The 26,918-nt window shown below is 42.1% G+C and overlaps 1 protein-coding gene across 1 annotated transcript in view; it reads left to right on the top strand.

Moving 5' to 3' along the window:
- LAMTOR3 (late endosomal/lysosomal adaptor, MAPK and MTOR activator 3) overlaps window positions 1–11,168 on the top strand; it is a 103,474-nt gene extending 92,306 nt beyond the window's left edge. Inside the window, exon 7 of the mRNA XM_069230232.1 lies at window positions 10,232–11,168. Coding sequence (XP_069086333.1) covers window positions 10,232–10,305 — 74 coding nt within the window. The 3' untranslated portion in view covers window positions 10,306–11,168. The remainder of the gene's footprint in view (window positions 1–10,231) is intronic.
- Window positions 11,169–26,918: the final 15,750 nt, after the last annotated feature.

A 26,918-nucleotide genomic window follows, 5' to 3' on the forward strand; every position in this document is an offset into this window, starting at 1 on the left:
AGGGAATACTTGCACTTCAGTCAGTGTGTTATACCTAAATGTGTTGTGAAGAAAATCAAGTATGCTGGTGCTCATATATCAAAAAACTTCAAAACAGTAAGTGATTTAAAACAACCCCTGCCTGTTCTGGAAGAACTGATAACGGAATTTGGGGCAATAGCGGGGTATGTGGTTAATAAAGAGAAAACAGAAGTTATGGCTTGGAATATGCTCGAGATTATCCCTCAGGGGAACGTTAAGATAAGTAGAGAGTTGAAATATTTGGGCATCACGATAACAAAAGCCTTTGGGGTGATTGCTGAAAGAAATTTTGTGAGAGTTATGACTGAGGCTTGTAAGCAGATGAAGAAGTGGGTTAACCTGCCTCTTACGATCTTAGGTAGGGTCAATTTGGTTAAAATGATGCTTTTGCCGAGAGTGCTATTTATTTTTAACGCACTACCTTTGAGATTTGATAAAGAATGGATAAACAACTTTCAAGGCAAGATAAGTAGCTTGATATGGGGCAATAAGAGCGTTCGTATAGCATGGAAAAGCTGAGGCGGAGGAAAGAGAAAGGGGGCTTAGCACTGTCGGATTTGCAACTATACGCGTGGCAACTTTTCTAAAAAAAAAAATAAGAGGAGAGCTTGCTGTGGTGCTTTTACCTCTGAACTGGGGTCACTCTTAAAGGTAATGATGAAAGTTGCAAAGGTTGCAGAGGAGGGTTTTCTGTACAAATTTGGAGACCCACAATTTTTCAAGAAAGTGAGACTTAGAATATTAGCTGATTCAGCAAAAATCTGGTATGAAATTATAAGGGGCACTAACCTGCCTTAATGTAGCAAATGGGCCCCCATATGGAACTCTCCAGGATCACCCGAATGACAAAAGACATTCTAGCTGTTCCGTTGTGGGAGGCCTGGTTGTCGCAATGGGGACAGTTGTGTACGGTTGAAGGTTTGATTCCCTATAGTGGTCTTCTAAGGGGCACAGCAGGAAACGTACCTAAATTTAAATATTGGCATATAAGGAGTTGGGTGAATCAAATCAAAGGAGGAGTTGGCGGCACAAATCCAGTGGCGGAGTGTTAGAAATGGGGTTTTTGGTTGGCAGTCAGGTTGCCCTCTGTCCAAGCAAGAACCCTCACTCTAGTCAGGGTAAGTCACACACAATCCAAAATCAGCCTGTGCCCACCCTCTGGTAGCTTGGCACGAGCAGTCAGGCTTAACTTAGAAGGCAATGTGTAAAGCATTTGTGCAATAAATCATACAATACCATAATATAACACCACAAAAATACACCACACAGTGTTTAGAAAAATATATAATATTTATCTGGGTATTTGCAGGTCAAAACGATCAAAGTTGCAATATGAATTTGTAAAGATATCACTAAGAAGTGATATAAAGTGTCTTAAGTCTTTAAAAAGCAAACAAAGTCTCTTTCAAGCACAAAGTACCTGGTTTCTGGTGGAAAATCTCCGCAGAGGGCCGCAGAAGAGGAGATGCGTGGGAAAATGGTGTGTGCGTCGGTTACGCCCCTTCACACATAGACTTGCGTCGTTATTTTTCACGCGGGGAGACGTGCGTCGTTCTACGGGAGGAAAAATGGTGCGTGCGTCGGTTGCGCCCCTTCACACACGGACTTGCGTCGTTATTTTTTCACTCGGGGAAGACGTGCGTCGTTTTCCGGCACGTGGACCGCCTCCTTCTATGGGTCGCGGGGATTACCAGATGTCCTGGGTCTGTGCGTGGATTCTCCTGCTTGTTTTCCGGCTGTGCGTCGTTCCGCGGGGCTGGGCGTCGGAATTTCGATCTCACGGCAAGGTTTGCGTCGATTTCTCCTCTGGAAGTCGGGTAGCGTTGTCCGTGCGAGGCCGTACGTCGAAGTTCCGGTCGTCCCGAAGGCGTTGCGTCGATCAGCGTCCGTGTGCGGCGTTTTTCTCGCCGCAGAACAAGCTGTGCTTCGAAAATTTCGGCGCACGAAGCGTCCAAGTGAAAGAGAGAAGCCTTTTTGGTCCTGAGACTTCAGGGAACAGGAGGCAAGCTCTATCCAAGCCCTTGGAGAGCACTTTTACAGCCAGACAAGAGTTCAGCAAGACAGCAGGCCAACAGCAAGGTAGCAGTCCTTTGTAGAAAAGCAGACAGGTGAGTCCTTTGAGCAGCCAGGCAGTTCTTCTTGGCAGGATGTAGTTTCTGGTTCAGGTTTCTTCTCCAGCAAGTGTCTGATGAGGTAGGGCAGAGGCCCTGTTTTATACTAAGTTGTGCCTTTGAAGTGGGGGTGACTTCAAAGAGTGTCTAAGAAATGCACCAAGCCCCCTTTCAGTTCAATCCTGTCTGCCAGAGTCCCAGTAGGGGGTGTGGCAGTCCTTTGTGTGAGGGCAGGCCCTCCACCCTCCCAGCCCAGGAAGACCCATTCAAAATGCAGATGTATGCAAGTGAGGCTGAGTACCCTGTGTTTGGGGTGTGTCTGAGTGAATGCACAAGGAGCGGTCAACTAAACCTAGCCAGACGTGGATTGAAGGGCACAACAAGATTTTAGTGCAAAGAAATGCTCACTTTCTAAAAGTGGTATTTCTAGAATAGTAATATTAAATCCGACTTCACCAGTCAGCAGGACTTTATATTACCATTCTGGCCATACTAAATATGACCTTCCTGCTCCTTTCAGATCAACAGCTGCCACTTCAACAGTGTATGAGGGCAGCCCCAATGTTAGCCTATGAAGGGAGCAGGCCTCACAGTAGTGTAAAAACGAATTTAGGAGTTTTACTCTACCAGGACATATAACTACACAGGTACATGTCCTGCCTTTTACCCACACAGCACCCTGCTCTAGGGGTTACCTAGGGCACACATTAGGGATGACTTATACAGTATGTAGAAAAAGGGGAGTTCTAGGCTTGGCAAGTACTTTTAAATGCCAAGTCAAAGTGGCAGTGAAACTGCACACAGGCCTTGCAATGGCAGGCCTGAGACGAGGTTAAGGGGCTACTGAAGTGGGTGGTGGCACAACCAGTGCTGCAGGCCCACTAGCAGCATTTAATCTACAGGCCCTAGGCACATATAGTGCACTCTACTAGGGACTTATAAGTAAATTAAATAGCCAATCATGGATAAACCAATCAATAGTACAATTTACACAGAGAGCATATGCACTTTAGCACTGGTTAGCAGTGGTAAAGTGCCCAGAGGTCAAAAGCCAACAACAACAGGTCAGAAAAAATAGGAGGAAGGAGGCAAAAAGTTTGGGGATGTCCCTGTCAAAAAGCCAGGTACAACAAGGAGTTATTACAGAAGGGGGAAATCGGCAAAAAAGAACTATCACAATGGTATTGGACCCTCCTGGATACGATAGATGGTGATTTTTCTCTGCCGGAAGACACTTGGAAAGAACATCTTTCAGGAGTACAGATAACAGAGTTGTGGCAAGTATCTGTAGCTATGTTGTATTATGTGGTCAAACCGGCTTGTTTAAGAAGGAACCATCTATTTACAATTTATAGGGTTTTTTGGACCCCTGAAAAATTGTCAAGATTGGAGTCGGGCAGTAAAATCGGTTGCCGGAAGTGTGGTGCTGGGTCTGTAGGGGATCTGCATATGTTTGTGGAATGTCCCTGCCTTCATTGTTTTTGGACTGAGGTGGGTGACTGTATTAATCAGATTTTGCCTGTGAAGTGTAAGGTAAGCCCCTCTCTGATCATCTTTGGTTGTATCCAGGGAGAGAATAGGATAAAAAAAAGACAGTGCTAAGTTACTTTTTTATATGATTTTGTTGGCTAGAAGGGAGATATATAGGAAATGGATTAGCCCGTTGCCTCCAACGATTGTGGAATGGAAAGACTCATTAATGTATAATTTAGTATGTGATATTAAAGGGGGAGGAATTATGGAAAAAAGCTCCAGATTTTGGGAGCCTTTAATTAATTGGTTTGCAAAGTAGCAAGTTGGTCCTATGATTATACACTTAGAAGTCCAAGGAACTATCCACTTAGCGTTCAAGAGGGCTACCCAGCCCAGAGATGGACTTTTCCCTTGTCTGGACGCCTCACATGATAAATTATACAGGTGTTTTTTTTTTTTTTTTTTTAAATAGACGTTTCAGACCATGGGACTAAGGGAATGAGGACAAAAAAAAAATAAACTTTAAAACACTATAAAAACATAATAGTGAAACAAACCCAAAATTTATTTGAAAAACGAGACCAGTAACAAAGATTGGTTTTGATTTCCAGCTAGGCTTTATTTGGACAGATTTTAATAAATCTAAAAATATGGTGATGCCAATTAAGAGATCTCTGTCTTGCATTCTAAACCTTGGAAACTATTAATTCTTGTCTTTTTGCTTTACAAACCAGATCATTTAAGATTCCAATTGTTGTCCAAAATCTCCATGTATTGTTTTCCACGGTCTATGAGATGGAGGTATATGGACTAAGTGATGCAGAATTTTCTAAGTCTTTATTTTATCTCAGCTATTTTATCTTACGTTCTACCGCTAGTTGGAAATGAGAAGGACCAAATAAATTTGAGATTCATTACAAGCAAATTTAAGTGCTTCCACTGAGACCATCACTGTGATTGAAATCAATATGGATGTAATTGTTCTTTAAATATCACTGTGAAGATTTTGGCTGGGATGTAATTTCAAGTTTAAATGATACCCCCTGTAGATTCTTAGAAATTAGTTTGTTCTGGCTATAACCTCGCACCTGCGTGTTAAGTAAATAATCACCATTCTAAATGTGGAGCTCTGTTTCACGTACAAAAGGAGATGGTGTGTTAATTAGCTCTGTTTCACGTACAAAAGGAGATGGTGTGTTAATTAGCTCTGTTCATGTACAAAAGGAGATGGTGTGTTAATTAGCTCTGTTCATGTACAAAAGGAGATGGTGTGTTAATTAGCTCTGTTCATGTACAAAAGGAGATGGTGTGTTCATTTAAAAATGAATTTCTGAGCTGCCTTCTGCATTCAGTGACGCCTCCCTTCTCTCGTCTACCTTTCACTGCTTAGAATGAAAGTGTCTATTGTTTTCCATTGTTTGATGCGCGATCTCGGGAAAAAGTAGTTGGTACAAGTTTGATTCTTTGTGCATTGTAGGGACAGGGAGCACGTGACAAAAGTTCTCATTCTGAAAAGGTGGTTTAATTTTGCCATGCTGAACAAATGGCTTGGATTTTGAGGAATGTAACCCTACCAATTTAGTAAACACAAACTAGTTAGACCATAACACAGTTGTAAGAGAATCTGAGCCTAACTACTTAAAGTTGTGACAGAAGCAACAGGACGTTCCCCAGAGAAATGGATACTAAGTGCAAGCTTTACCAGGCAACGTTATACTTAAGACTACAAAACGTTCCAAACCCATTCAGAAAAATCAAGAAAAATGTAATAGGCTAAAAGATACAAGCATGTTTAAAATCAAAGAAGGGGAACCAGGTATATGGATTTTTTTATTTTTTATTTTAGGCAAAAAACAAAAAGGAACATTAGAAAAATGGAAATGTAAGTCACTTCCAGTCTATGAGCATGACCTGAAACACCCACAAGAAGCTTTTCTTTTCTTTTGAAATTAAAACAATTTAAAGCTAGCAGCAAACTGTTCTGCCTGTGTCTGGGATGTCAAGGCAGAGCTGGCAAACTTTTATGCTGGTATACCCCAATGATTTCACTCTTCCCAGTGGTCTCTGGGGGACTGCAGTCACGATTCCATGTACAAAGCTACCCTTTGTATTGCAAGATTCTCTATGCTCCCTGCTTCCTACCAAAACCATGCGTCCCAGTATATATTGATATTGAAGCCACTCCTGGTCACTTCTACAGTCATTGAGCCCTCGGGACAGGCTTCTAGGCATCAAGCCTCTTTCCAGTACTCTCAGGATCCAATGCCAAGTGGTCTGACAGACATTCACAGGACATAGCTCTTCTGCCTTTTGTGTGCATGTAGCAGCAATAATAGGCCATCCTTGTGACCCTAGATGAGCAGTCTCAGTTCCCATGTGCCAGTTAAATGAATTGGGTCTTCCATCTCCCAGTAGTGAGGCAGAGTAGTCTTTTCTTGAAATGTTTCTTGCTGTGGGTAGGCTTGTTCTGACGAGGTGGTGGGAATTCCATACAATCAGTACTGGTAACTTTCACACAAAAACCCAGCTTTTTTTTCAGCACGTCTTTCTCATTTTACTGCACGCCTCTTCAAAGGTCTTCATCTAAAATGGCCCTAGCTATTTTCTAGCTGCAGTAGCTTTGCTGCTCTTTCTCTCTATTCCTGTATGGAGATGAGGCTTGTGCCTCTCTCCCAATGTGGAACTGCTTTCCGCCCTGCTGGGAGCACAGACAAAGTCTAGAGTGACTCAAGGTATGAATGGTATCAGTTCTTGAGATCCTCATTTGGGATCTTTGCTTCAATATGAAGAGCTATGGAAGCTGCCTTTTGTATTCCCAGGTGTTCCTTTCCTTCTGAAAGATGGCTAATGCCTGCTAAGGGGCACTGTTAACACCAATCCAGCCTTCCTACTCCCAGAGGTCAACCATTGTCCTCCAGGAGTAAACCTGGTAACATCCAGCCAAGGTTATGTACTGAGTAACAGAAGTCCGGCGGTTAGGAAAGCCAGTTCGAAACCAATTTACTCTTTGGCAGTACAAAATAAACATAAACAAATGTATTTTATTAACTTTATCAAAATCCAGTGAATCCGATTTTTAACAAGAGGAAAATATCCTTATAAAGTAATGAGCAGGTTTTTAATACCTAGCTAGGCCTGCTCATAAAAATTGCAGCTTTCTCTATACAGTGGCTGACAGTCTTTAACAGCTGTTTATTTTGGGGTCATGCTTTTTCTTACTATCAAGCATGTTCCACTATTACATGCTTAGCACCCTTCCCTGTGAGCTTACAACACACACTTTAGTGGTGATTTAGCCAATATAAAAAAGTAGGGTTTGCATAATGTACTACAGTAAAGCACATGCTTTTCATACTCCTTAAATGTAGTTTTGTGTGTGGATGTTTCAAGTTGTTTTTTTAAAGTAAAGAAAACCTACTGTGCACCAAGACAAAGACTCCACCTTAGATGACATTTGCACCCCAATGAGTAAAAGAAGACATATGAAGGTATAAGAAAAGAAGCACATCTTATGTGTACTACTAGTGCCGCATGAAAGCATAATTAATGTGTCTGTATTGATTATGTAAAAATAGCTGAACATAAGCTCATGTTTGGAGCGGGGAGTAATCAGCACAGGCGGCAAATCAGTTACAGGTAAGTAAAATTGTCTTTTTTACAGCATTCAATCACACGTTTTGTACGTACTGGAAAAACAGTGACGTTCTCTCTAAAGCTGTGGCTTGCAAGCAAGTAAAAATTATGTTTGAGATTTTGTTAGGACAGTTTGCCTGACTTGCACTTGTTGGTGAGCATGACCATCTACACAGCTATGCATTGTAAAGGTGTGTGGTGTAGACCATGTTGTAGCTTTGCAAATATCTACTAGTATGTTTCTTGGAAATTCATGGTGGTTCATTGTTGTGGCCTTGCTACAGACAGCTCTGGCTGTTGGAGAGAGCTTCGGGTGCAATACTACTCCGAAGCAATCCTTGTTCAAGATAGACAGATTTCCTATCAGTCTCAGTTGTCTTGCCCTTATTTGTAGCTTCCCCCCTTTCTGTGTTTGACCTGCCTGTTGGAGTTTTTTGGCTTCAACATGGTAGATTAGTAATTTCATTCTGCTACGAATACAACACCGTGTCCAAACAAAGCCACTTTAAACAACACCAGTTTGCTGCATGTCAGTGCCACCTAGTGGTCACTAGAAAAATTGCAGTAAAAAAGAGCGCTATTAAATTAATATAATTGCCTCAGTGGACCATGCTATCACGGTGGGACAATTATGAAAAAATAATACAGCTGCAATACAAATCGATATGGCTTACCGTTGCATAAAAGCGAGGCCAATTGGCATTGCTAATACTTGTTTACTAGCATGTGCAACACATTTGAATTCACTTAATTCCCCATTGTGCAATATCAGACTGGGATTTACAAGATAAGGCTTAACAAAAGCAAAAAATAATTACTTACCAGTAACAATCATATCAAAAAGAACATCTTCATCGGATCTGCTAAACACCTGAATGATGAGCATTCTAACCTTAGTGTGGGCTTTTGACTATAACAGAATCCTGTATTTCGTTTGTTAGCTAGAAAAAAATATACATTCTACAGCAGGACCACACAGGGGTATCACTCCTTCTCTCCTTCTCTGCATAACTCTCTGGGTTGAAATGTGTGCAGATGTTTCCCTAGAAGAAATGAAAAGCAGGTCATGGTGACTGCAGCATTTCCGTTGTGGAGTCCTATGCTCACTCAAGTACCTAACCAGACAATACCCATAAATACCCATTACTTAAAATAGGTTTCTTACACCCGTGCCTACCAAGATGAACAAATGCTCGGCATTGGAACAGTGGCGGCTGCTATGGAATGGGGGTGGCGGGGCGGGGCGGGGTGGATGAGTAAAAAAATAAAAAAGGTTACATGGGTACGGATGCCGTCTCTCCTTTGTCCTCTTCTCTTCACTGACTCCCAGCAGCAACACTGAAGCACACAGGGTCCCAAACTCCCATAAGCTAATCACGATGCTGCTGTCGCAACATGACAGCATTGTTGTGATTGGTCTGAGCGGCTTGGTTCGGCACTCAATCAGGGAGTGGGAACCTGTGCATGTTCTCCACACAGCTGAGCAGTACAGCCAGGTGGTGAAATGCTACGTGCGCATGTCTTTTTAGCTAGCCAAACCCTCATGCACATGCCAGCCCCGCCCCCACCCTAACTTGGCTCTACTGAAAAATAAAATAATAACATAATTGTTATTATCATTTTATTTTTCCTTTTTTGCAGTGGTTAGAGCAGTGGGGTGACGCTCCTCCGCCTTAGCGAAGGAACCGCTGCTGCATTGGAGGTTTGGAACACAATACTCAGTGGTATCGTTCAGAATTTCCATGACATGCCCCCCTAAGCGCTTCCACTTGCCATTCATGAAAAATAATTTCTCTTCTGCCTTCCGCCTGCCTTTTCCCCTCGTAGTGAGTTGCCACGATGATGTATATGCCTCCACTGTTTGGTTTGCTAATCGTTCCTTGACCATGCATCTCCTCCGTCTTATTTTCTTGTTTTGTCGTTGTCTGATATTGGCTGCATGGACATCTTCGGGTTGTTCATATTGACATCTCCATGAAATAAGTTAAGAGAAGAAAAAAAGTCAGATTTCCGCCTATAATATAATATGATTAAAGTTCCAAATGTTTGGAGATTCACAAAGCTCCCCTGGAATATACATAAAATACCTCTCCTGTTACTCCCCTATTAAATATTGGGATGCAAAATGTCCCACCCTGGAAATGCCCTTACTGCTGATTTTTATTAAAAAAAATAAAGCTTTACGTGCGTGTATAGGATGACAAAGGTCTGGCAAAATGCACGTGTGTGGCCTCAAACTCGTATATTAACGGGTGATCACTGCATTTCCAAAGGCCACCTGTGTCCCGCCCCTCCAAACATCCTCCTGCCCACCCACCACAGAAATAAAATCCGTTCTACAATCATCTTATCTACAGACCACGTTCCTCTAACTCGGGATTTTGTGCCCAGAGTTCACTATTTTGGGCCTAGAAGTACAACTTCAGTTTAAGTGGGGAAATATGTTTCTGAATAGTATCTTTCTATTTCCAATGTTGGTGAATTTATCCCTGTTGTGAAAAGTTGGACATTTAGCGTGGTGAAATGACAAAAAATAGAGCATGTTTCCTATAAGACCTTCTTGGCACATTCCATTAGTGAACATACATGGGTCTTTAGAGCAGTGCAGTGTCGTTCATACACTAGTCGATCTTTAAGTGTGGGTACTGGACTAGTACGGTCTTTCTATTGAAATATGCTAGTCTCCTTGCTATGGGCTCTACGCAGCTTAAACGTCACAGGCGTTTTCTGTATTGGCAAATGTGATTTAGGGAGGAGCCAATTCCTGACTAAATAGGAAGTCCGAATGTTTTCAGAATCCACAGAATTACGATTGTACTGAAAGGAATTCTCTCTCTGCCCGTGTAACCATGCTGTAGAAAGTTTGTATCCACATACTTAAAGTTGTATTGAAAGTAGTTCGCTCTGCATATGTAAACATGTTGTAGGCAGTGTGTGTGATCCTATGTGCATCTCACTTGAGTCACGTTTGTTTTGTATCTGTATTCTCACAGGGTTAATCGTCAGCCTGGAGAAGGAACTTGGCCCGTTGTGTGAACAACTGAGGCAGGTGGTGGAAATGGCATAAATCTGACGGTGTTTTGTCCAGCCCTACCCTCCATTGATGGCGTTAACTCGAGGGGATTGGCCACAGCCCGCTCGAAGAAGCCCAAGAAAAGCCTCCTGCACAGCAACTCACAGCATGGACTTGGGCTACTCGTGAACAATTCCAAAATCAGCAGACCTTTATAATAATGGCACTTCACGAAAAAATAAAATAAAGCTTGCCAAAATAAATGACTTATACAAATATTTCGTAAATAAAATACGAAAACTTTGCGAAGGTTGGATTTTTGTGCTGTTGTTAAAGGCCATGTTATCCTTTCTGCATTTCAAAGAGGGCGGGTGGAGCATTAAAATGGTTCTGGTCAGAATTAATATAATCCGTTCCAAAGCCTTTCTTTTTCTGTGGAATCATATGCTGCATTTAATGCTTATCCCCATTGCACAGACCGAAAGAATGTACACCTCATTGAAGCTGAATACCATCCTAAGAAGATCAGCCAGGAATTGGAATCATTTAGATGTTTCACAGTGTCACTGTTTTGTGGCGTTTTTGTGCTCTTGAATAACAAGATATATACTTTTCTTTCGTTGTCATCAGAGGATGCTTGTTGCAGATGCAGTCATTTTTGTTTGGTGTACTAATATGCCCAATCAGTGTTTGGCTCTTCTGTGTTTGTGTGCATATTTCCAAAGGGAGATGAGAAAAAATAGGTTGTAAGTTTTGCCATCAGTCTGTGTAAAACTGAATTTGCATGTATTTTTTTGTGGAAAATGTATAGGCAAGTCATGAATAAAATCCCTGATCAAATGTCTCGGATTTACAACTTGTTCCCTAAATGTGTTTCAATATTTGCAGATGTTTACAATAAAACCTTTTGGACTTTTGAGAGTATTTTATTAACGGAATGGGCAAAGCAAAATACAGGTTTCTGCACTCATAAATATTTATTAAAATATTATTCTCCGATACATGCACATAAGCTCCTCCAGGCACCTCTCTCAAGGGCTAAGCCTTAATTTCGGAGTCACTTCTGCCACCATCCCCTCCTGTAAACTTCATCATCTTTCTTTTCCTTTGTTTTATTCCTCCACATTTTAAAAATATTAACTAATTGCCTTGCTTGTAGTTTTAGTCCCGGAGTTTGCACGTTCTTAAGCGTATCTTCAGTCATGAACATCCGGAAATTCTTAAAAGTCGATTTTTTTTATTTTTTTTTATGGCAATGCTAAAAATCTATTCCTTCAAGTACTTTGCGAGTTTCACAAGTACGCCTTTCAACTTCTTTTCAGAGGAACAAGAGTTCTTCTTTATTATACTCTTCGGTCAACTCCAAATTAAAACCTTCCTTTAATGATTTCTTCCAACTCCACTTTCACGCTTAGCTAATGCACTTAAAGGGCCTTTGCTTTCTGATGGTCGTGACTCAGGATTATCAATTCCCACAGTTGTGACACTCACAACAGGAGTTGGTCCTGTTCAGGGTCTTGCTACCATCCATGTAAAGGTATCAACTCCTAAGACAGCAGGTCATCACTTGCAGGACAGGTGTTGCAGCAAATGTGGTAGTACTATCTGAGTGGCTGGAAATAGGATTAGTGGCAATAGCTGTGGGACAGGAAGTGTAGTCGGCGCTAACTGCGGAACTGGAAGTGTCACAGGTACGCCCCCAGCAAGGAGACTCTGACCAACGAGCACACTAGCACACATATCTGCAGGTGGTTTGAGCCCTACAGGCATTTGATTTCTTCCTGCTTGTAGGACTACATTTTATGGAGGTGGCTATGAGGTCAATAAATGATCTTGAAGATTATTGGTGGGATTACTGTCACTTAATTCATCTGGTTTTGCTTCAGTCCCAACCCCTTCTTGTTCTTTCTTTCTCCCTGTTCTTCCACTAGGTGGTACTGGGTACTGGCCAACTCCCTCAGTCACACGATTCCTCCATGCCTGTTCTGTATCCTACTTTGCTTCCATCCAACTACAAAAATTAAAAATAAATAAATAAATAAAATGTAATCCCTAGTCTGAAATTTATCATTGTCCTTTGCTTGTTAGGGATGCTCCCATGTGTTTAAAGCTTCATATTGGACTGGCCTAGGTGGAGGTTTAAATTCATACAACAACCTCCTACAATTTCAGTTATTCTTAGATTAAAAGCATTATGTGGAAGAAACTGCAAGGACCCGTCATTCGTTATGATCTTATTCCACTATTTAAGCCAAATACACATGTGTAAACTGGCATTGGTTGTCATAAGGAGCAGGCGAGCCCTCAGGAGCTGCCTCCTCACATTCACGGACAGGTATTCTCACATCACAAACAAAGCTCTTAATTTCATGATAAATGTCTACTTTTCTCAAAAGCAATTCACAAACCCAATAAATGGCAATTGAAATAACAAGCAGTTGTTGACAAATCCCAAAATAAAACACAATAGTATTAACTCACAATCTCCGTGCGACACCACAGAACTGCCAACTCACAGCGCAACACACTCTGACGCAATGACCTATCCCAGTGCGATGCACACACCAGCGGACTAAAACCAGTGCAGCACCCTGTGACGGAACTTGCAGCAGCTCTTGCTCAACACCGATCAACTTACAAAAACCATTATTAAACAAATGAAAATTCATATCTGTTCAGCTAAGACAATTTAAAGTACACAGTCACAGTAGTGGAATTGGGGCATAGCACCCTACTAGTGCAATCACATACACAAAGTGAAATCAGGACCAGCAGGAAGTTACTCTCACTAGTGGGATCCTTTCCTCCTGTACCAACGATTAATCAAGCACCAATCTCACTCGTTATGCCCTCACGATAGAAGTTAACACCACAAACCTTAACAGACCAGGTACAAGTGAGTATACTCAATATTTATATTACTCTTACCAAAAGTGCATTTCTTCATAAGCATAGACCATCCGCACAAAGCAACATCTCAAAATTCATGTCAATACTGAGCCCTTCTGATTTAAAAATGGGCACCACTCTGCGTGACACTAACTCATCACAATCCACAAACACCGCAAAGTACTTCTTCTCCTCCAACTCCTTTCTTAAACAGGTGCAGAAAGCTAACACCCAAATAATGAAATCACAAGAAATGGCCTTCACAAAATGTCAGCAATTGCACGCAGACTAAGAAGATCACAGGAACTCTTTGTGCTTAGAACGAGAAAAAGGTCATGTACATAAAGCAAGAATACATATCATTAAAATAGAGTTGGTTTTCTGAGGACTCCTGCAACTCATGCTAAATTAATATATATTAACATTAGTACATTGTTAATGTAAAAATCAGTTATGTAAATCTAATTGTAAACTACTGTGTGTTTATATATATATATATATATATATATATATATATATAAATAAATGAGCATTGTTTGTGTGTTATATGGTAGCATGACACAAGTGCAAACAAAAAAAATAGTGACACTGTTTCACCACTGGTAGTTTATTTATTTTTCTTTAGGCCAACCTTGCAGCTCCTACTAAAACCGAGTGTGTATGCTTGCACTGTAGGAGCAGCAGATGGAGGATGCTGGTGGTTTCACTGAGGGGCTGAGAGGTCTGTTGTTGTTGGTGCATAGACATGTGACTGTCACAATCTTGTCTGCTCAGTGTTGCTCTGGTCTTCAGGATGTCCTTGTGCCTCTTACTGATTCTGGGATCCCCTTCCCCCACCCAAACAAATGCTGAAGCCACACCGTTACAGACCCAATGTTCTTGGAAAAACTGCTGCCCATGAACTATGATACATGGTTTGATGCAGAGGGGGTGATAAGCACACAAGTTGTTAGATGGCAAGTTGAAGGTAACAAGTGAACCTGGCAATATTTTGCAGTAATGTGTGATGACAGTCCTGGTCCAGGGTTAGGTCCTGAAGCCCTGTGAGCATGGTCAGTGTTTTCCCTCCTCACAGTCAGTCTATTAGGGTGGGGGCTCCTCAAATGTGTCTTGATGGGAGCAGAACTGTGCATCCACTGAGCAAATTATAGAAGTAGTTCACCAGGAGTTCAAGCTTAGTCTGTGGTGGCAACATCTCAGTCTCCAAGCCATTGACCTTCACCAAGCTTGAATCAAAGCCCAAAGTGGGGACAACAAGGGGCAAAAACACACCAAGGTTTTGAGCTCATCACAAATCCTCATGGCACCGCTTCTCTATCAAGCTTCACAGTACAGATGTTGAAGTCATACTCACTTTCCTGTGCTCAGGTTTCTGCTAACCATAGGTCACTGGCCCTTAGCCTTCCCGTTCTAGACAGGAGTGCTTTCTTGCACCAGCTTGAGTAGTCTGACGTACCAGGCTCAAAAGCACCTCTAGCAGTGTTCAGGAATCTTCAAGTCTGTCTTTGATTTGATGCGTAGGCTGGTTGTCCAATATCACAGCCCTGTAAAACAAAAGATATCTTTAGATAGGCTGCTCTGTGCCTCCTACATGTAAAGTATCTTGACAATTTCACAGTCTGCTGGGGATACTGTCCAGTAGTCCTACTCGAATGGTAGAACTGTGAATTCCAGAACCCCGCTATGTTCTGGGTGATGTCTAATTTTACTGGTTTCGATTCTGACCACACAGGCAGGAAGTGGAGTTGAGCTGGATGTCTTCTATCGGAGGCTGTAAAACAATTGTCCATAAGGAGATGGGCCTTCCTGTGGTATCCTTTATGGTGTTTTCTCCCACACTCCCCCCCCCCCCCCCCCCCCCCCCCCCGCACAATAGAATGTTCTCACTTGACATTCCATCCGCAGTGTTCCACGATTGATGGTTCTCCTCGGGGAAGAACTTGATCTGTGCCGTGGCTGGGGGGTGTTACCAATAAACCTCTCTTTAAACTCATCGTCCTGTTATATCTACTTCCACATTGCTACACTGATGACAGAGGATAGGATGGTGCTGAAATGCACCCTCAACATGCCAGTACGGGCATCAAGGCGAGCGTCCGATGGCTGCGATCCAATTTTAATATTAACCATTCTAAGTGACTTTCCCGGGGAGACTGTATTTTTCCTTTGTATAGTGACAGGCCAGTCAATTCATCTGTATTCGCCGTTAATTGCTGCCTTGGCTTATTACGGTCATTCTTAGTCCATTGGGTGAATGAGTGTGCGTTGAGCAAGACTGCGCTCATGGTACCTATAGCACTAGGAGGAAGAAGACAAGGTAGTAAAGCTGATATTTCAGAAGCCAAAGTGTAAGGAACTTTACCTCTTGTCCTAAGCCCCTTTTGCCTTTGTGTTTAGCTGTTTTCACTAAAGCTTTTCGTAAACACAGAAGACTTGATCATCGCCAGCACTTCTTGTGACACTCCGGCCCATATTTATACTTTTATAGCGCCGCATTTGCGTCGCTTTTTGACGCAAATGCGGTGCTAAAAAGTATAAATATGGACCTCAGTGCCTCCCAGCTTACGATGTTCTCTAAAACATCTTCTGCGCTCTGTGACTGCTTACTGGAAGCATCCGCCGGGCTCTCTAATTAGTGCCGGTTATTGCCGTGTGGCCGCCTGCGTAGCGCTTGATTACATTTGGCCTGACCGCTCTTTTTCGTAAGTGTGCATCCCAGAGTTGTGACCTATGCCTCTCCTGCTTCCAGAGCTTCCTTCAGTGACGGGCATAAGGCAGCGTGCGCCCTTAGAACCGTTGTGCGCACCTAAGATTCCTGTCAACCCTAACCAACTTAAGCATTGATGCTGATTGAAGTTCTGTTTTGGCACTTACCGCCGCTGCCGGAACTTACCTTCATATCCTGGGCCACGGGGGAGGCATCCTGGAGTTTCGGCAGCGCTTCTGCTTCCCATCTGCTCTGCCTCACTATTTCCTCTTCCTGTCAAGTCAAGACTTAAAAAAAAAGGGGGGGGGGGGGGGGGGGGATAAAGAGCCAAATATATCTTCAAATAGTGATTGCACCACCTGCTCGGGCCCAGTATATATCCTGTAAATGTATACAAAATATTTTAGTGATCCACACATTGGCTAAATTACCTTCTAAATACAGTAGAACACACAGTGGCAATCAGTGATCCACACACTATTGTACCACTACATTGCAGGATTGACACTTCATTCAAGCCTCTTACAGGGATCCAACAAACATTCTAACCTTGTTTGCCCCCCCCTTTCTTCTGTTTACAGAGACTCACAGGGCAAGAAACAGCGATTTACACTTTGTTGCCCTAGTGACTCTGAATGAGCAACACATTAAAATTGTATAGTACTATTATTGTGCTTATTGTAACCCAACAATTTACTGTACGAATTGCACGGTGGCACATTACTTTCTGTGGCTCATTTCTTGTATAATTATTCACGATGCAAAACATCACACCACCTCAATTGACATGAATATGCTGGGTGAACCCCCAATGTTATGGAGTGAATGGAAAAAGGTATTTAATAATGTTCTCATAGTGTGTGGCCTGAAGGTGAATACTGATAGAAAAGTAGCGTTAGTAGTACATTGCCTACGAGCAGAAGGGCCGGAGGTTGTAGAACACCTACCATATCTGTCTGAGGATGAGGCAAGAGATATAAATGATTATGAAATATGTGTACAAAAAATAGATAAATATTTGTTTTACCAAGAATAAGCTCCATCCTGGAAATATATCACCTTGGTAAAAGGAGCCAGAAAGAGGGTGAGAGCATAGAAGAATTTGTGTCTGACCTAAGTAGCAGCGACATGTAAGTTTGGTACTTCATTAGATGAACACATCCGTGTTAATTCTTATTAACTTGTAATATAGACAGGATATGAGAAGAATTATAGCTCAAGGAAGACTCCACCTCTTTAACAAAGTGTTAACAGTTTCAAACGAGTAGAACACATGTTGTCCTTTGGGAAAGAACTGAAAGTTGAGAACAAAAGCAGTTCACATGAAAATAAGGGGGAGGTGAATGTTGTGAAACAGAAGAAGGAAATATTGAAAACTAATGATCAGAGCTTCAAAGGGCAGTGTTTCAGGTGTGGTATGACAGGCCTTACGTCCAACTGGAGAGAATGCCCAGCATTGAAGGCCTTGTTTAAAGGGTGCGGAAAGAAAGGGCATTTTTTTGCATGTTGTAGGTTCAACAAATATGAGAAAAATATAAAAGCTCCAAAGTATCTGAAATATGTGTCTTGCAAATGACTGATTCAGGTGAAAATAATCCCAAGGATATTATAAAAATAGATGAAGTAAATGTAGAAGCAATATTTGATTTGTGCTCCTGACTAACCATTATTTCTGAAAAGGTATTCAGAGATAAGTTCATAAATAAAGTCCCGTTGATGAATATGGACATACAACCTGGTGGATATGGGGGCAAACCCATCAACATGAAAGGTTATGTTTTGGGGAATATTCAGTACAGTGGGAAGAAAAACATAACTAAAATGTATGAGAAAGGTGACATTTTAGTGTGGCCAGTCCAGAAAAATAGTTCTTGATCCTAATGCCTCACCACAAATCCAAGTTCAAATGATCCAAGAGAGCTTTTTTGTACACAAGTTTCTAGAAGTCTTTAGCTGTAAATTAGGATGCCTCAAATCCTACATCCTCAAAATAAGGTAAAGCTTAACACAACCCCGTTTGTAGCCAAGGTCCGTAGACTATCCGTGAACATACAAAATGTAATGAGAACAGAATTGGAGTAATTATGTGAACAGACTGTTATTGAACCAGTTGAAGCCATGGAGTTGTTAGCTCCCATTGTGGTAGCATGCAAAGCTGACAAAAAGGTGAGATAATGCGCAGATTTAACTCACTAAACAAGGAGGTAATGGTTAACAGATTTCCCCTACTCATGATTTCTAAAATATTCACGGCCTTAAAGGAAGTCAATGTTTTTTCAACCCTCGACTTGGCTTCAGCCTTTACCAGACAGGGCTGCGCCCTGAGTCACAAGTCCTCACCGCTTTCATCACACTTCTAGGTGCTTACAGATTGAAACTTATGCCCTCTGGGTTAGTATCTGTAGCCTCAGTGTTCCAGCAGCCATGTCATCAATGCGCAAAGGCATACCAGGACCATTTTATTACGAGGGTGAGGTATTGGGTTGTGGGACCACCAAAACATACCACTATGAGATAGTTGAGAAAGTACAAGAGAAGTTTGAAAGTTTTGGTTTCACAGTAAAGGCAGACAAGTGAAAATTCACATGTGAAGACATAACCTACCTAGGACACAGATTCCCCGCAAAGGCATTGAACCGAAAGACGATATGATGAGCTCTATCATGAACCTAGCCTCTCCAACCAACACAGATATATTTTGATCGTTCCTTGGCATGGTGGAGTTTCACAAGAAGTTCATAATAATTTTCGCAAACGGAACATTCCACTTGAGTTTGCGATTCAAATCAAAATCTAAATTCATCTGGGACATCAAGTGCAAAAAGGTGTTCCAAGATGTCAAACAATATCTGAAAAATGCACCAAAGCTCAGCTTGTTTCTCCCAGGCAGAACGGCGACCATAATCACAGATGCCAGCAAAAATGGATTGGGTGTGGTACTTTCCCAAATAGATGGAAGGAATGAAATAGGTGTCGCCTTTGCATCAGGGTCATTACGTGGAGCAGAAGCAAACTACTCCATTATAGAAACAGAAGACTTATCATTATTCTGGGCCATACAAAAGTTCAAAAATGTTGTTTGGGGGTAGTGAATTCAAGGTCAGGACTGACCACAAGCCACTGAAAGAAATCTTGGAAAGAAAAGGCTTAGACTTGGTGTCTAGCCGCAACCGGAAATGGTTGGAGTAAATAATAAGGTGGTGGATTGTCTTTCTAGGCTACCTCCTAACACAAACAGTAATTTAGATAATGGAACACAGAATGATGAGCAAGAGGTAGCCTTATCAAATATGTGCATGATTTCGGATGCCATGACAACTGTGCCCGCATGGAAAATAAGCCTCAGAGAGGATGAAACCCTGAATGCAGTCAGGCAATATGTAAACAATAAACGGTCGTAGAAGAGGAATTAAAAGCATATTGGAGCCAAAGACAAACTAGCACAGCTTGATGAATGTCTGTTTATGGGCACCAAACTAATTCCCCCTGGTAGTATGCGAGACAAAATCATAAATAAACCACATAAATGCCACTTTGGCATTTCCGAGACCAATAAGAGGCTCAGGATAAACTTCTGGTGGCCTGACATAGACATCCAAAGTGGAAGATCTGTAAGACAAGATCTTAATCACAAGAAAAAAACCAATGCACATATGCAGGCTTACAAACAACCCATGGGACGAATTGGCCTTGGACATAATGAGCCCCTTAGCTGGGGAAAATGCAACACCCTACTTTATAGTCTTGTTAGATCTGTATTCCAGATTGCCAGAAATCTATATGACATTAGCTTTAAGAGTGCTGTAACATTTTTGACAGACATCTTTGCTCGAGGAAAGACTACCCTAGAAAATTGTTATAGATAAGGGAGTACAATTTTGTTCTAAAGAAATGCAAATGTTCTTAGAGGAGAATGACATCACCCACCAACACAGCACTATACCACCAAGAGACCAATGGTGGCGTTGAACATTTCAGGAACACTTTGAAGGAAAGAATACAATTAGCAAAAGTTAATTACTGTAATTGGAGGGCTGAACGTTTAATGATAATTAGAGAATTTTGTCTTACACCACAGCAAAGCACTCTGAAAATTCCATTCAAGTTATTGAGAGGAAGAAAAACCAATTCTCAACTAGTTCCTCCATGGATGAAATGGGAAAAGAGATGGATAGATGTAAACACCAGGCAACCCTGGAGATGAGAAATGATACACCAGGAGGTCAGAAAAGAAAGATATTACCAAGACAAACCTACCAACATTGCCAAAGTTGATGTAGGAGACTGGGTGAAGATTAAATCTCCAAGTTGGTGTGTCAAATTTTCAAGAGCAGCGAAAGTGATAAAAACTGTTTTGAAATGCTGTAAAGACAGACGATGGTAGAGTATAGAATTTGGGGAGGGTGGTAAAACTCAATCACCCTGTAATCAGGGATGTTTCTAGCCACCACCCGTTAGAAGGAGACACAAGTAATGACAATCATCCAGGCATAGGGAATGGATCACTGACTACTGCTCAAAACAAACATTCTATTGGGAGTTTCCCTTATAGAGTATGGACACCTCCCATAAGACCACCAAAATACTTGAAAGGCTATGCCTGTGATTAAAAGAGAGTTTTACATTTGACCCTTTGTATTCTATACATTGTAGCCTATAAAAAAGTTAATTCACCAGTTTGTAATGTATTCTACCACCATCTGTGTTCTACCTCAGGACTTTCCCTTCTTCCTTCCCTTTCATGTAGTAAATGTGGTTTATTCCCCTTTCTTCTTCCCAGCGTCCCTTTACTATAAACCTCTGCATTTGTTTGGTGAAGAAAGTGTGTGTGTGGTATCCTTTATTATATGTTCTCCTACTGCCATTGCCCCCCACCCTTGTTCCTGGCACAATAGAATGTTCTCACTTGACATTCCAGCTGTGTTTGAGGATTGACGGTTCTCCTCAGGTAAGAGATTAATCTGTGCCGTGTCTGGGGTGTTACCAATAAACCTCTCTTTGAACTCGCGTCCCCTTGTTATATTTACTTCCACAGTGCTACGTTTCCCTACCTGGCTATTACACAAAACTGCCCATAACACACCTCTGATGAAGAATGAAGCAGGACTTGGGTAAGGGATGTCTGCAATTCAAAAGGAGCATCTGCCCCTCACCTCTTTTCACAAGATCATGGTTCATCTCAAAGAACCTTAAGGATGTTCTTTGGCCTTCTTTGGAATCATATCCAAGTCTGACAGGCTCTCTCCAACCTCCATTTATTAGACATTCACATTAAAGAGTCCCAAAATAGATTCCTGTCTTCATGCAGTCAAGGAGAGCTCATACACTCCATGTTCAATTGCCTCATAATTATAGAGTAAATATACATATGTTATTTATGTTCCATATGGATAAAGCACAGGATCTGGCTGACAGAAACTGGCAGCTCTCCACCAAAGGTAACAAGTAAAAAGGCATACCCATTTATTATAATATTTTGCTGCCAGTGCTGCCAGTTCTCAGCTCAGTGACATGGCACACTAGCCATTCTCAAGAAAACGGAAGTGTACTTTGTGTGCCACTCCAGACCGTGGAGGCCTCCTCTAGGTCTCATTCCATTTCACAACAGGCCCTTAAAATCAATAGTATATAGGGACATGTTGTAAACTTAACTCATAGCAGGTGCACACGCTTCACCTAACCATTTTAGGGACATTCACATCTACACACCCAGGTATTGCAGTATGTCGGTAACGCGGTTTAAGTTCCTTCATGAAATATGAAATGTAACTGATGAGGTTGAACATATTTGCTTCTGCGCAGGTACCATTCTAAATTCTCTGGGATCCATTTAACCAACTTTATTAGTTAAAATCTATCTCATGACATTCATAGATCTCTATTTTGCTCACAACATATGCGATGCAGATGTTAACCTCAATATTCAGACTGGTGCTATATAGCAGGAAACTTTTTTGCAGCTGCAACAACTTTGCTGATTCCATCCTATCACTCCAATTGATAGTTCAAAGCTTCTCTTGCCTGATCTATCCCGTATCAAAAAACCACAATGTTTCTCTGTTAAATATTTTCCATATTGGCTTCCTGTGTGTGGAGAAGAGAACGCTTTTCAGTTTCAATATAGTTATTGCTTGACCTTCAAGTGTCTAAATGGACTAGCACCAGACTTTACAGTTTCGGAGATCCCATTCTAATCTTGTATTCCTTTGTGTAGGGACCAAGCACACTGATTGTACTTGTTTTTGATGTATGAGGGGCAATCTTGAGCAAGGCTACCTAATGCAGTTAGCATGTAATAAGGTCCTAAAACACATTCAAGGCAGCATTTATTTATAACGTATGGTGAGGTAGTCTATGCAAGCAGAAATGTTTGTAATGCTTGTTTCTCAGTGATGCAAGTCTGGTTTCTGTAACTGGCATCAAATGACCAGTAAAACACAATTCATTCAGAAGGGGTGCGTGGCAGCCATTTTGCGACTCACCAACACTGCAATAATCTATTTCAATATTCCATTATAAACCAGAGTGGAAGGGTGCTTAAGGAGGCATGATACAACAGGAGCATTGTGAGGCATCTAAGAGGACACAGACTAGCAAAGCTTTGACAGTTATCCACGTAACACAGACCGAGGGGTTGAATTTGGAATATGACATGTAGAGACTTGTCAGTGATGAAGTGATTACCCATCAGTTTAGAGAAGGGCCATATAGGAGTGGTTCTGCTGTACTTATCATGAGTATACAGTGATCGACTGCAGTTAGTCTTTTAAAATGGACTGATCTGCTGATCGATCAGGGCACCACTCTCCACCCTTTCTAAAATGGCAGCTGATATTGTCTGTCAGTTTCCAGTTCAGTATTCTACCTGCCTATCAGGATTAATAAATTTGTTATCAACACTGAAATTACTCACAGGTCCTCTACAAGGAATAAAGGCCATTTATATAGCACAGGAGAGCCAGCCCCCCCTTGCAACCACTCGTGAACCGCCCGATCTTTGGACCACAAGGTTGACAGATGTGCAAAGGAAAAATAAGGATTCACCCAGAGAAGAAGCTAATCCTCCACTGCGGATGGAAGTGAACTATGCACCAGAAATATCTCTCAGTCTGAAAGGGTCATTTGGTAAGATTACTAACCCTTCACAGGTTACTTATTCCACTCAGCCGTAATGATAGTAACTGCCTGAGATAGGGAGGGAAAAATACACCTAAGCGAGACCAAAAGCACAGCTCTGGTACATTAGCTGATCTCTGCAGGTACGTTATTTAAAGGAAACAGTTAAGTAAACTTAACCGTCGTCTTCACAAGTCATCTGCACTGTTTGCCAGTTCAAGCAGAATTATACATTTTGTGGCAATTACAACATAATCTGCATTTTTCCCGAACCTAAGTTTCTGTAGGTCAAATCTTTTGAAACTTACCGAGTGCAAAATGCCTGTTAAATTCAAAAACGTACAGAATTTAGTGTGAAAAAAGAACTTGATTTATGTATGCCATTCTGCACTTTCAGTGAGGAAACTCAGAAATAGAGGCAAGTACTCCGCCTGGTAATTTCTGAACTCAGGTGTATCGGATTTCACCAGGTGCGATAATGAACTCAATCCATTCCTGCCCCACTTAATAAGGGCCTTAAATTGTTTCATATTTTATGACTATGGCCCTCATGACAACATTGGCGGGCGGCAACCGCAGCCCGCCAAGTTGTAACTGCCGTGCGGCTGCCAATGTGACCTCACTCCCGCGGTGGCCATTACGAGATCCCCGCTGGGCCGCCGGGGATGTCGACCGCAACACAGGAGCCGGTGGTGTTGTGGCGGTGCGACGGGTGCAGTTGCACCAGTCGCGCTTTTCAGCTCCATGGGGCCATGGCAGAGGGCCCGCGACTCCCCTTTCCGCCAGCCTTTTCATGGCGGTTCCTACTGCCATGAAAAGGCTGGCGGGAGGGGGACTCGTAATCCCCTGGGCATCGCTGCGAACAGCACTGCCCTGGGGGATTACAACCGCCGGGACCAACGTGGTGGTAAACCGCCGGTCCCGGTGGTGCGACCACGGCGCGTCCGCCACAGTCGTAATACACAGGATTGCACCGCCAGCCTGTTGGCGGTGCAATCCGACGAAACAGCCCTGGCGGTCTTTGACCGCCAGGGTTTTAATGAGGGCCTATGTCTCCCAGTTTTCAACTTTTTACAGATTTTTACACATCAGTACAGATGGAAAATGGGCTTCTTGGTCTGTATTTATTTTTCGATCACGGATTTCTTTTAGCGTTCAACGTTAATATCAGGGGATGTTTAAAAAGAGGCTTTTAACCTCCTTTGCATTAAAAAGTTAGGCACATATTTATCACAGTGTTGTGTCTCCTTTGCGCCACGCAAGGGTGACGCAACACTAATGTCAGATTTATCAAGCCAATCAAGGCCTCTTGAGATTGTTTTTCTGCAGAATTGTTTACTGCACAAAAAACAGCCCTGCTTACAATGCCGCACCCTTACACTAGAGTGTAGGGGTGCCTGCGTCAGAGCTAGACAGCCAAAAGTGCTCCAGCACAAGGAAAGGACTTTATTGCGCTGTGTGGTGTTAACTGTGGTGCATTCCTGCCCTTTCCCTTTCATGAAGAGCAACGAGGTAGCTTGCTGCATTTTGCTGCACAAAAGTAACATAAATAGGCCCCTTAATGCTTTCAGAAGAATGTCTTCTTGTTTTGTATAAGGCTGCATGAAATTCTAGCCTGACCTGGTTTTGAGTGACATCCTATTGCCAAATAAGTGCAAGCACAAACAAGGGACAAGCAAAATATTGCATGATATTCCTACACATATACATATTTTGCATGAAACTACACACTGAACACAGTTTATCCTGAAGTGGTTGTTCTTAGCTTGACATTGCAGCAAGATTTATTGTTACCAATTCTTTAAAATATACATACATTGATCTTTAGCTCCACCCAGGGGAGTATTTTTCTCTCACTGTTAGCTATTTTGTGTCTCATTCTATCTCCTATTGCGTGCTTGCATTGCAAAGCATGAATGAATATTTAACATCCTCAAAGGACCCTGAACCATCAAACATAAAATTCTTTGTCTCAAATATGCATTATATACACAAAAAGTAATTTTGTTTTTTTTCACGACAGCAAGCTTTTCGTAAATGTTTAATCAGGAATCATGTGCGTCACACATACATGAATACACAGACATACAGAAGGGTACACAGTCCAACTGATTACAATGAAACAACCATTGAACTTTTAACTATCCAAGCAAGACAATGCCTTAGCTTTGCTGTACTTCTTGAAGTTTGGTATCTCTGACCGTAATGCTACCTGCTGGTCCAGATTTATAAATTCCACTCGCTGTTCCGCCCATGAGGCGTGAGGAGAGTGAGGCGGAGCCTTTCCTACTGAGGTGAGTGTGAACTCCATCTCCTCAATCTCTGCATAAGACCACAGGCTCGACAAGCATCGCAACAACCACGTAATGCCTTAAAGACTTTTCGGTTTGATGTTCTCTTGGCTTTGCCTACAGTTGCTTTATAATGTAGATCTGTGCAATATTGAATATTACATTTTTTAACACAAAACTCACACTGCTACTGTTTAAATTCACACATACAGTCCTTCACGTGCCTACTCTCATTCATACTGTCATACCTCATCCATATACCACAAGCCGCACTCCGAAATATACACTCTTCAAACATTTGTACACTTTTCTACAAAAAGCAGCATATAAACACACCACTTGTACTAAAGGATTATGTCACTTTGTATATTCAGACACACACCACAAATGCTGCACAACATTGTTTCAATTTAAATTTTTTTCTCACCTAATCATATACACAACCTCATGCGCACTCTCAGATGTTGTAAGCAGTACAAAGCATACTGTCTACGTAATTGGAATGAAAATATAGGACTCCATAGCAACAGTGATTGATGCTTAGTTTGGCATCTTCTTATGACTGATTTATTCCGGTCATTGGCTGTTCTTTGTTTCTTATCTTTATAGCAGTACTGCCTAATAGATTTAAGTCAGAAAAATATATGGCATCACCATCAATGTCTTCCAGTTCATCCAAATTCAGACCTGGGAATGTTTTAGAGAAAAAACACGAAGCAGTGAGGGGACTTCCCCAAAGATGGCTCTCAGCTAGACAAAAGTAATCTGCTTAGGAAAAGAGAGGTCCTCCTCAAACAAGACTACAACACATACAGTTCATGCGATTAAGTAGATTACCATGGAGATTAGTGCAAATTAAGGCGGTGCTGGGTTACTCAATCCCAGACTCTCCAGCTTTTGCACTATTGGCCTACAAGATGTATTGTGATCGTTCATGTGATCCAGTAGATTAGCAAGGAGATCTCCTTCAATTACAGTGGCGGTTCTCCAACCCAGTACCAAAAGCTTTTTGTTGACATTAAGGGGCATATTTAAGAGCCTCTAGCGCCATTCCAACGCCTCATTAGCGTAATTTTTTTAAGTTAATGTGACATTAGAAGGCCAAAAACTCTGCGCCATATTTACAAAGTGGTGCAATGCATGCATTGAGGCACTTTGTAACCCTTTGCGCTACATTATGCCTTCACCAGGAATATTGTACGCAAAGGGGGCGTTCCCCCGTTAGGGGGGCCAAAAATCTAAGGGACATATTTATACTTTTTGACGCAAAACTGCGCTAACGCAGTTTTGCGCCAAAAAAATTAGCGCCGGCTAACGCCATTCTGAAGCACCATGCGGGCGCCGTATTTATTCAATGACGTTAGCCGGTGTTAGCCGCCGGCGCCGTCTGGTGTGCGTTAAAAAAAACTACGTACACCAGGCAGCACCGGCGTAGGGGGAAAATGGCGTATGGGCGTCCACAAATGGTGCAAGTCAGGCTGAGGCAAAAAAATCGCCACAACCCGATTTGCGCCATTTTTTTACGACGCCCATCCCCCATTGAAATGACTCCTGTCTTAGCAAAGACAGGAGTCATGCCCCCTTGCCCAATGGCCATTGGGCATAGTGGCATGTAGGGGGGCACAAATCAGGCCCCCCTATGCCACAAAAAAAAATAAAAAAAA

The sequence above is a fragment of the Pleurodeles waltl genome, chromosome 1_1 (genome assembly GCF_031143425.1).
Source record: "Pleurodeles waltl isolate 20211129_DDA chromosome 1_1, aPleWal1.hap1.20221129, whole genome shotgun sequence".
NCBI lineage: Eukaryota > Metazoa > Chordata > Amphibia > Caudata > Salamandridae > Pleurodeles > Pleurodeles waltl.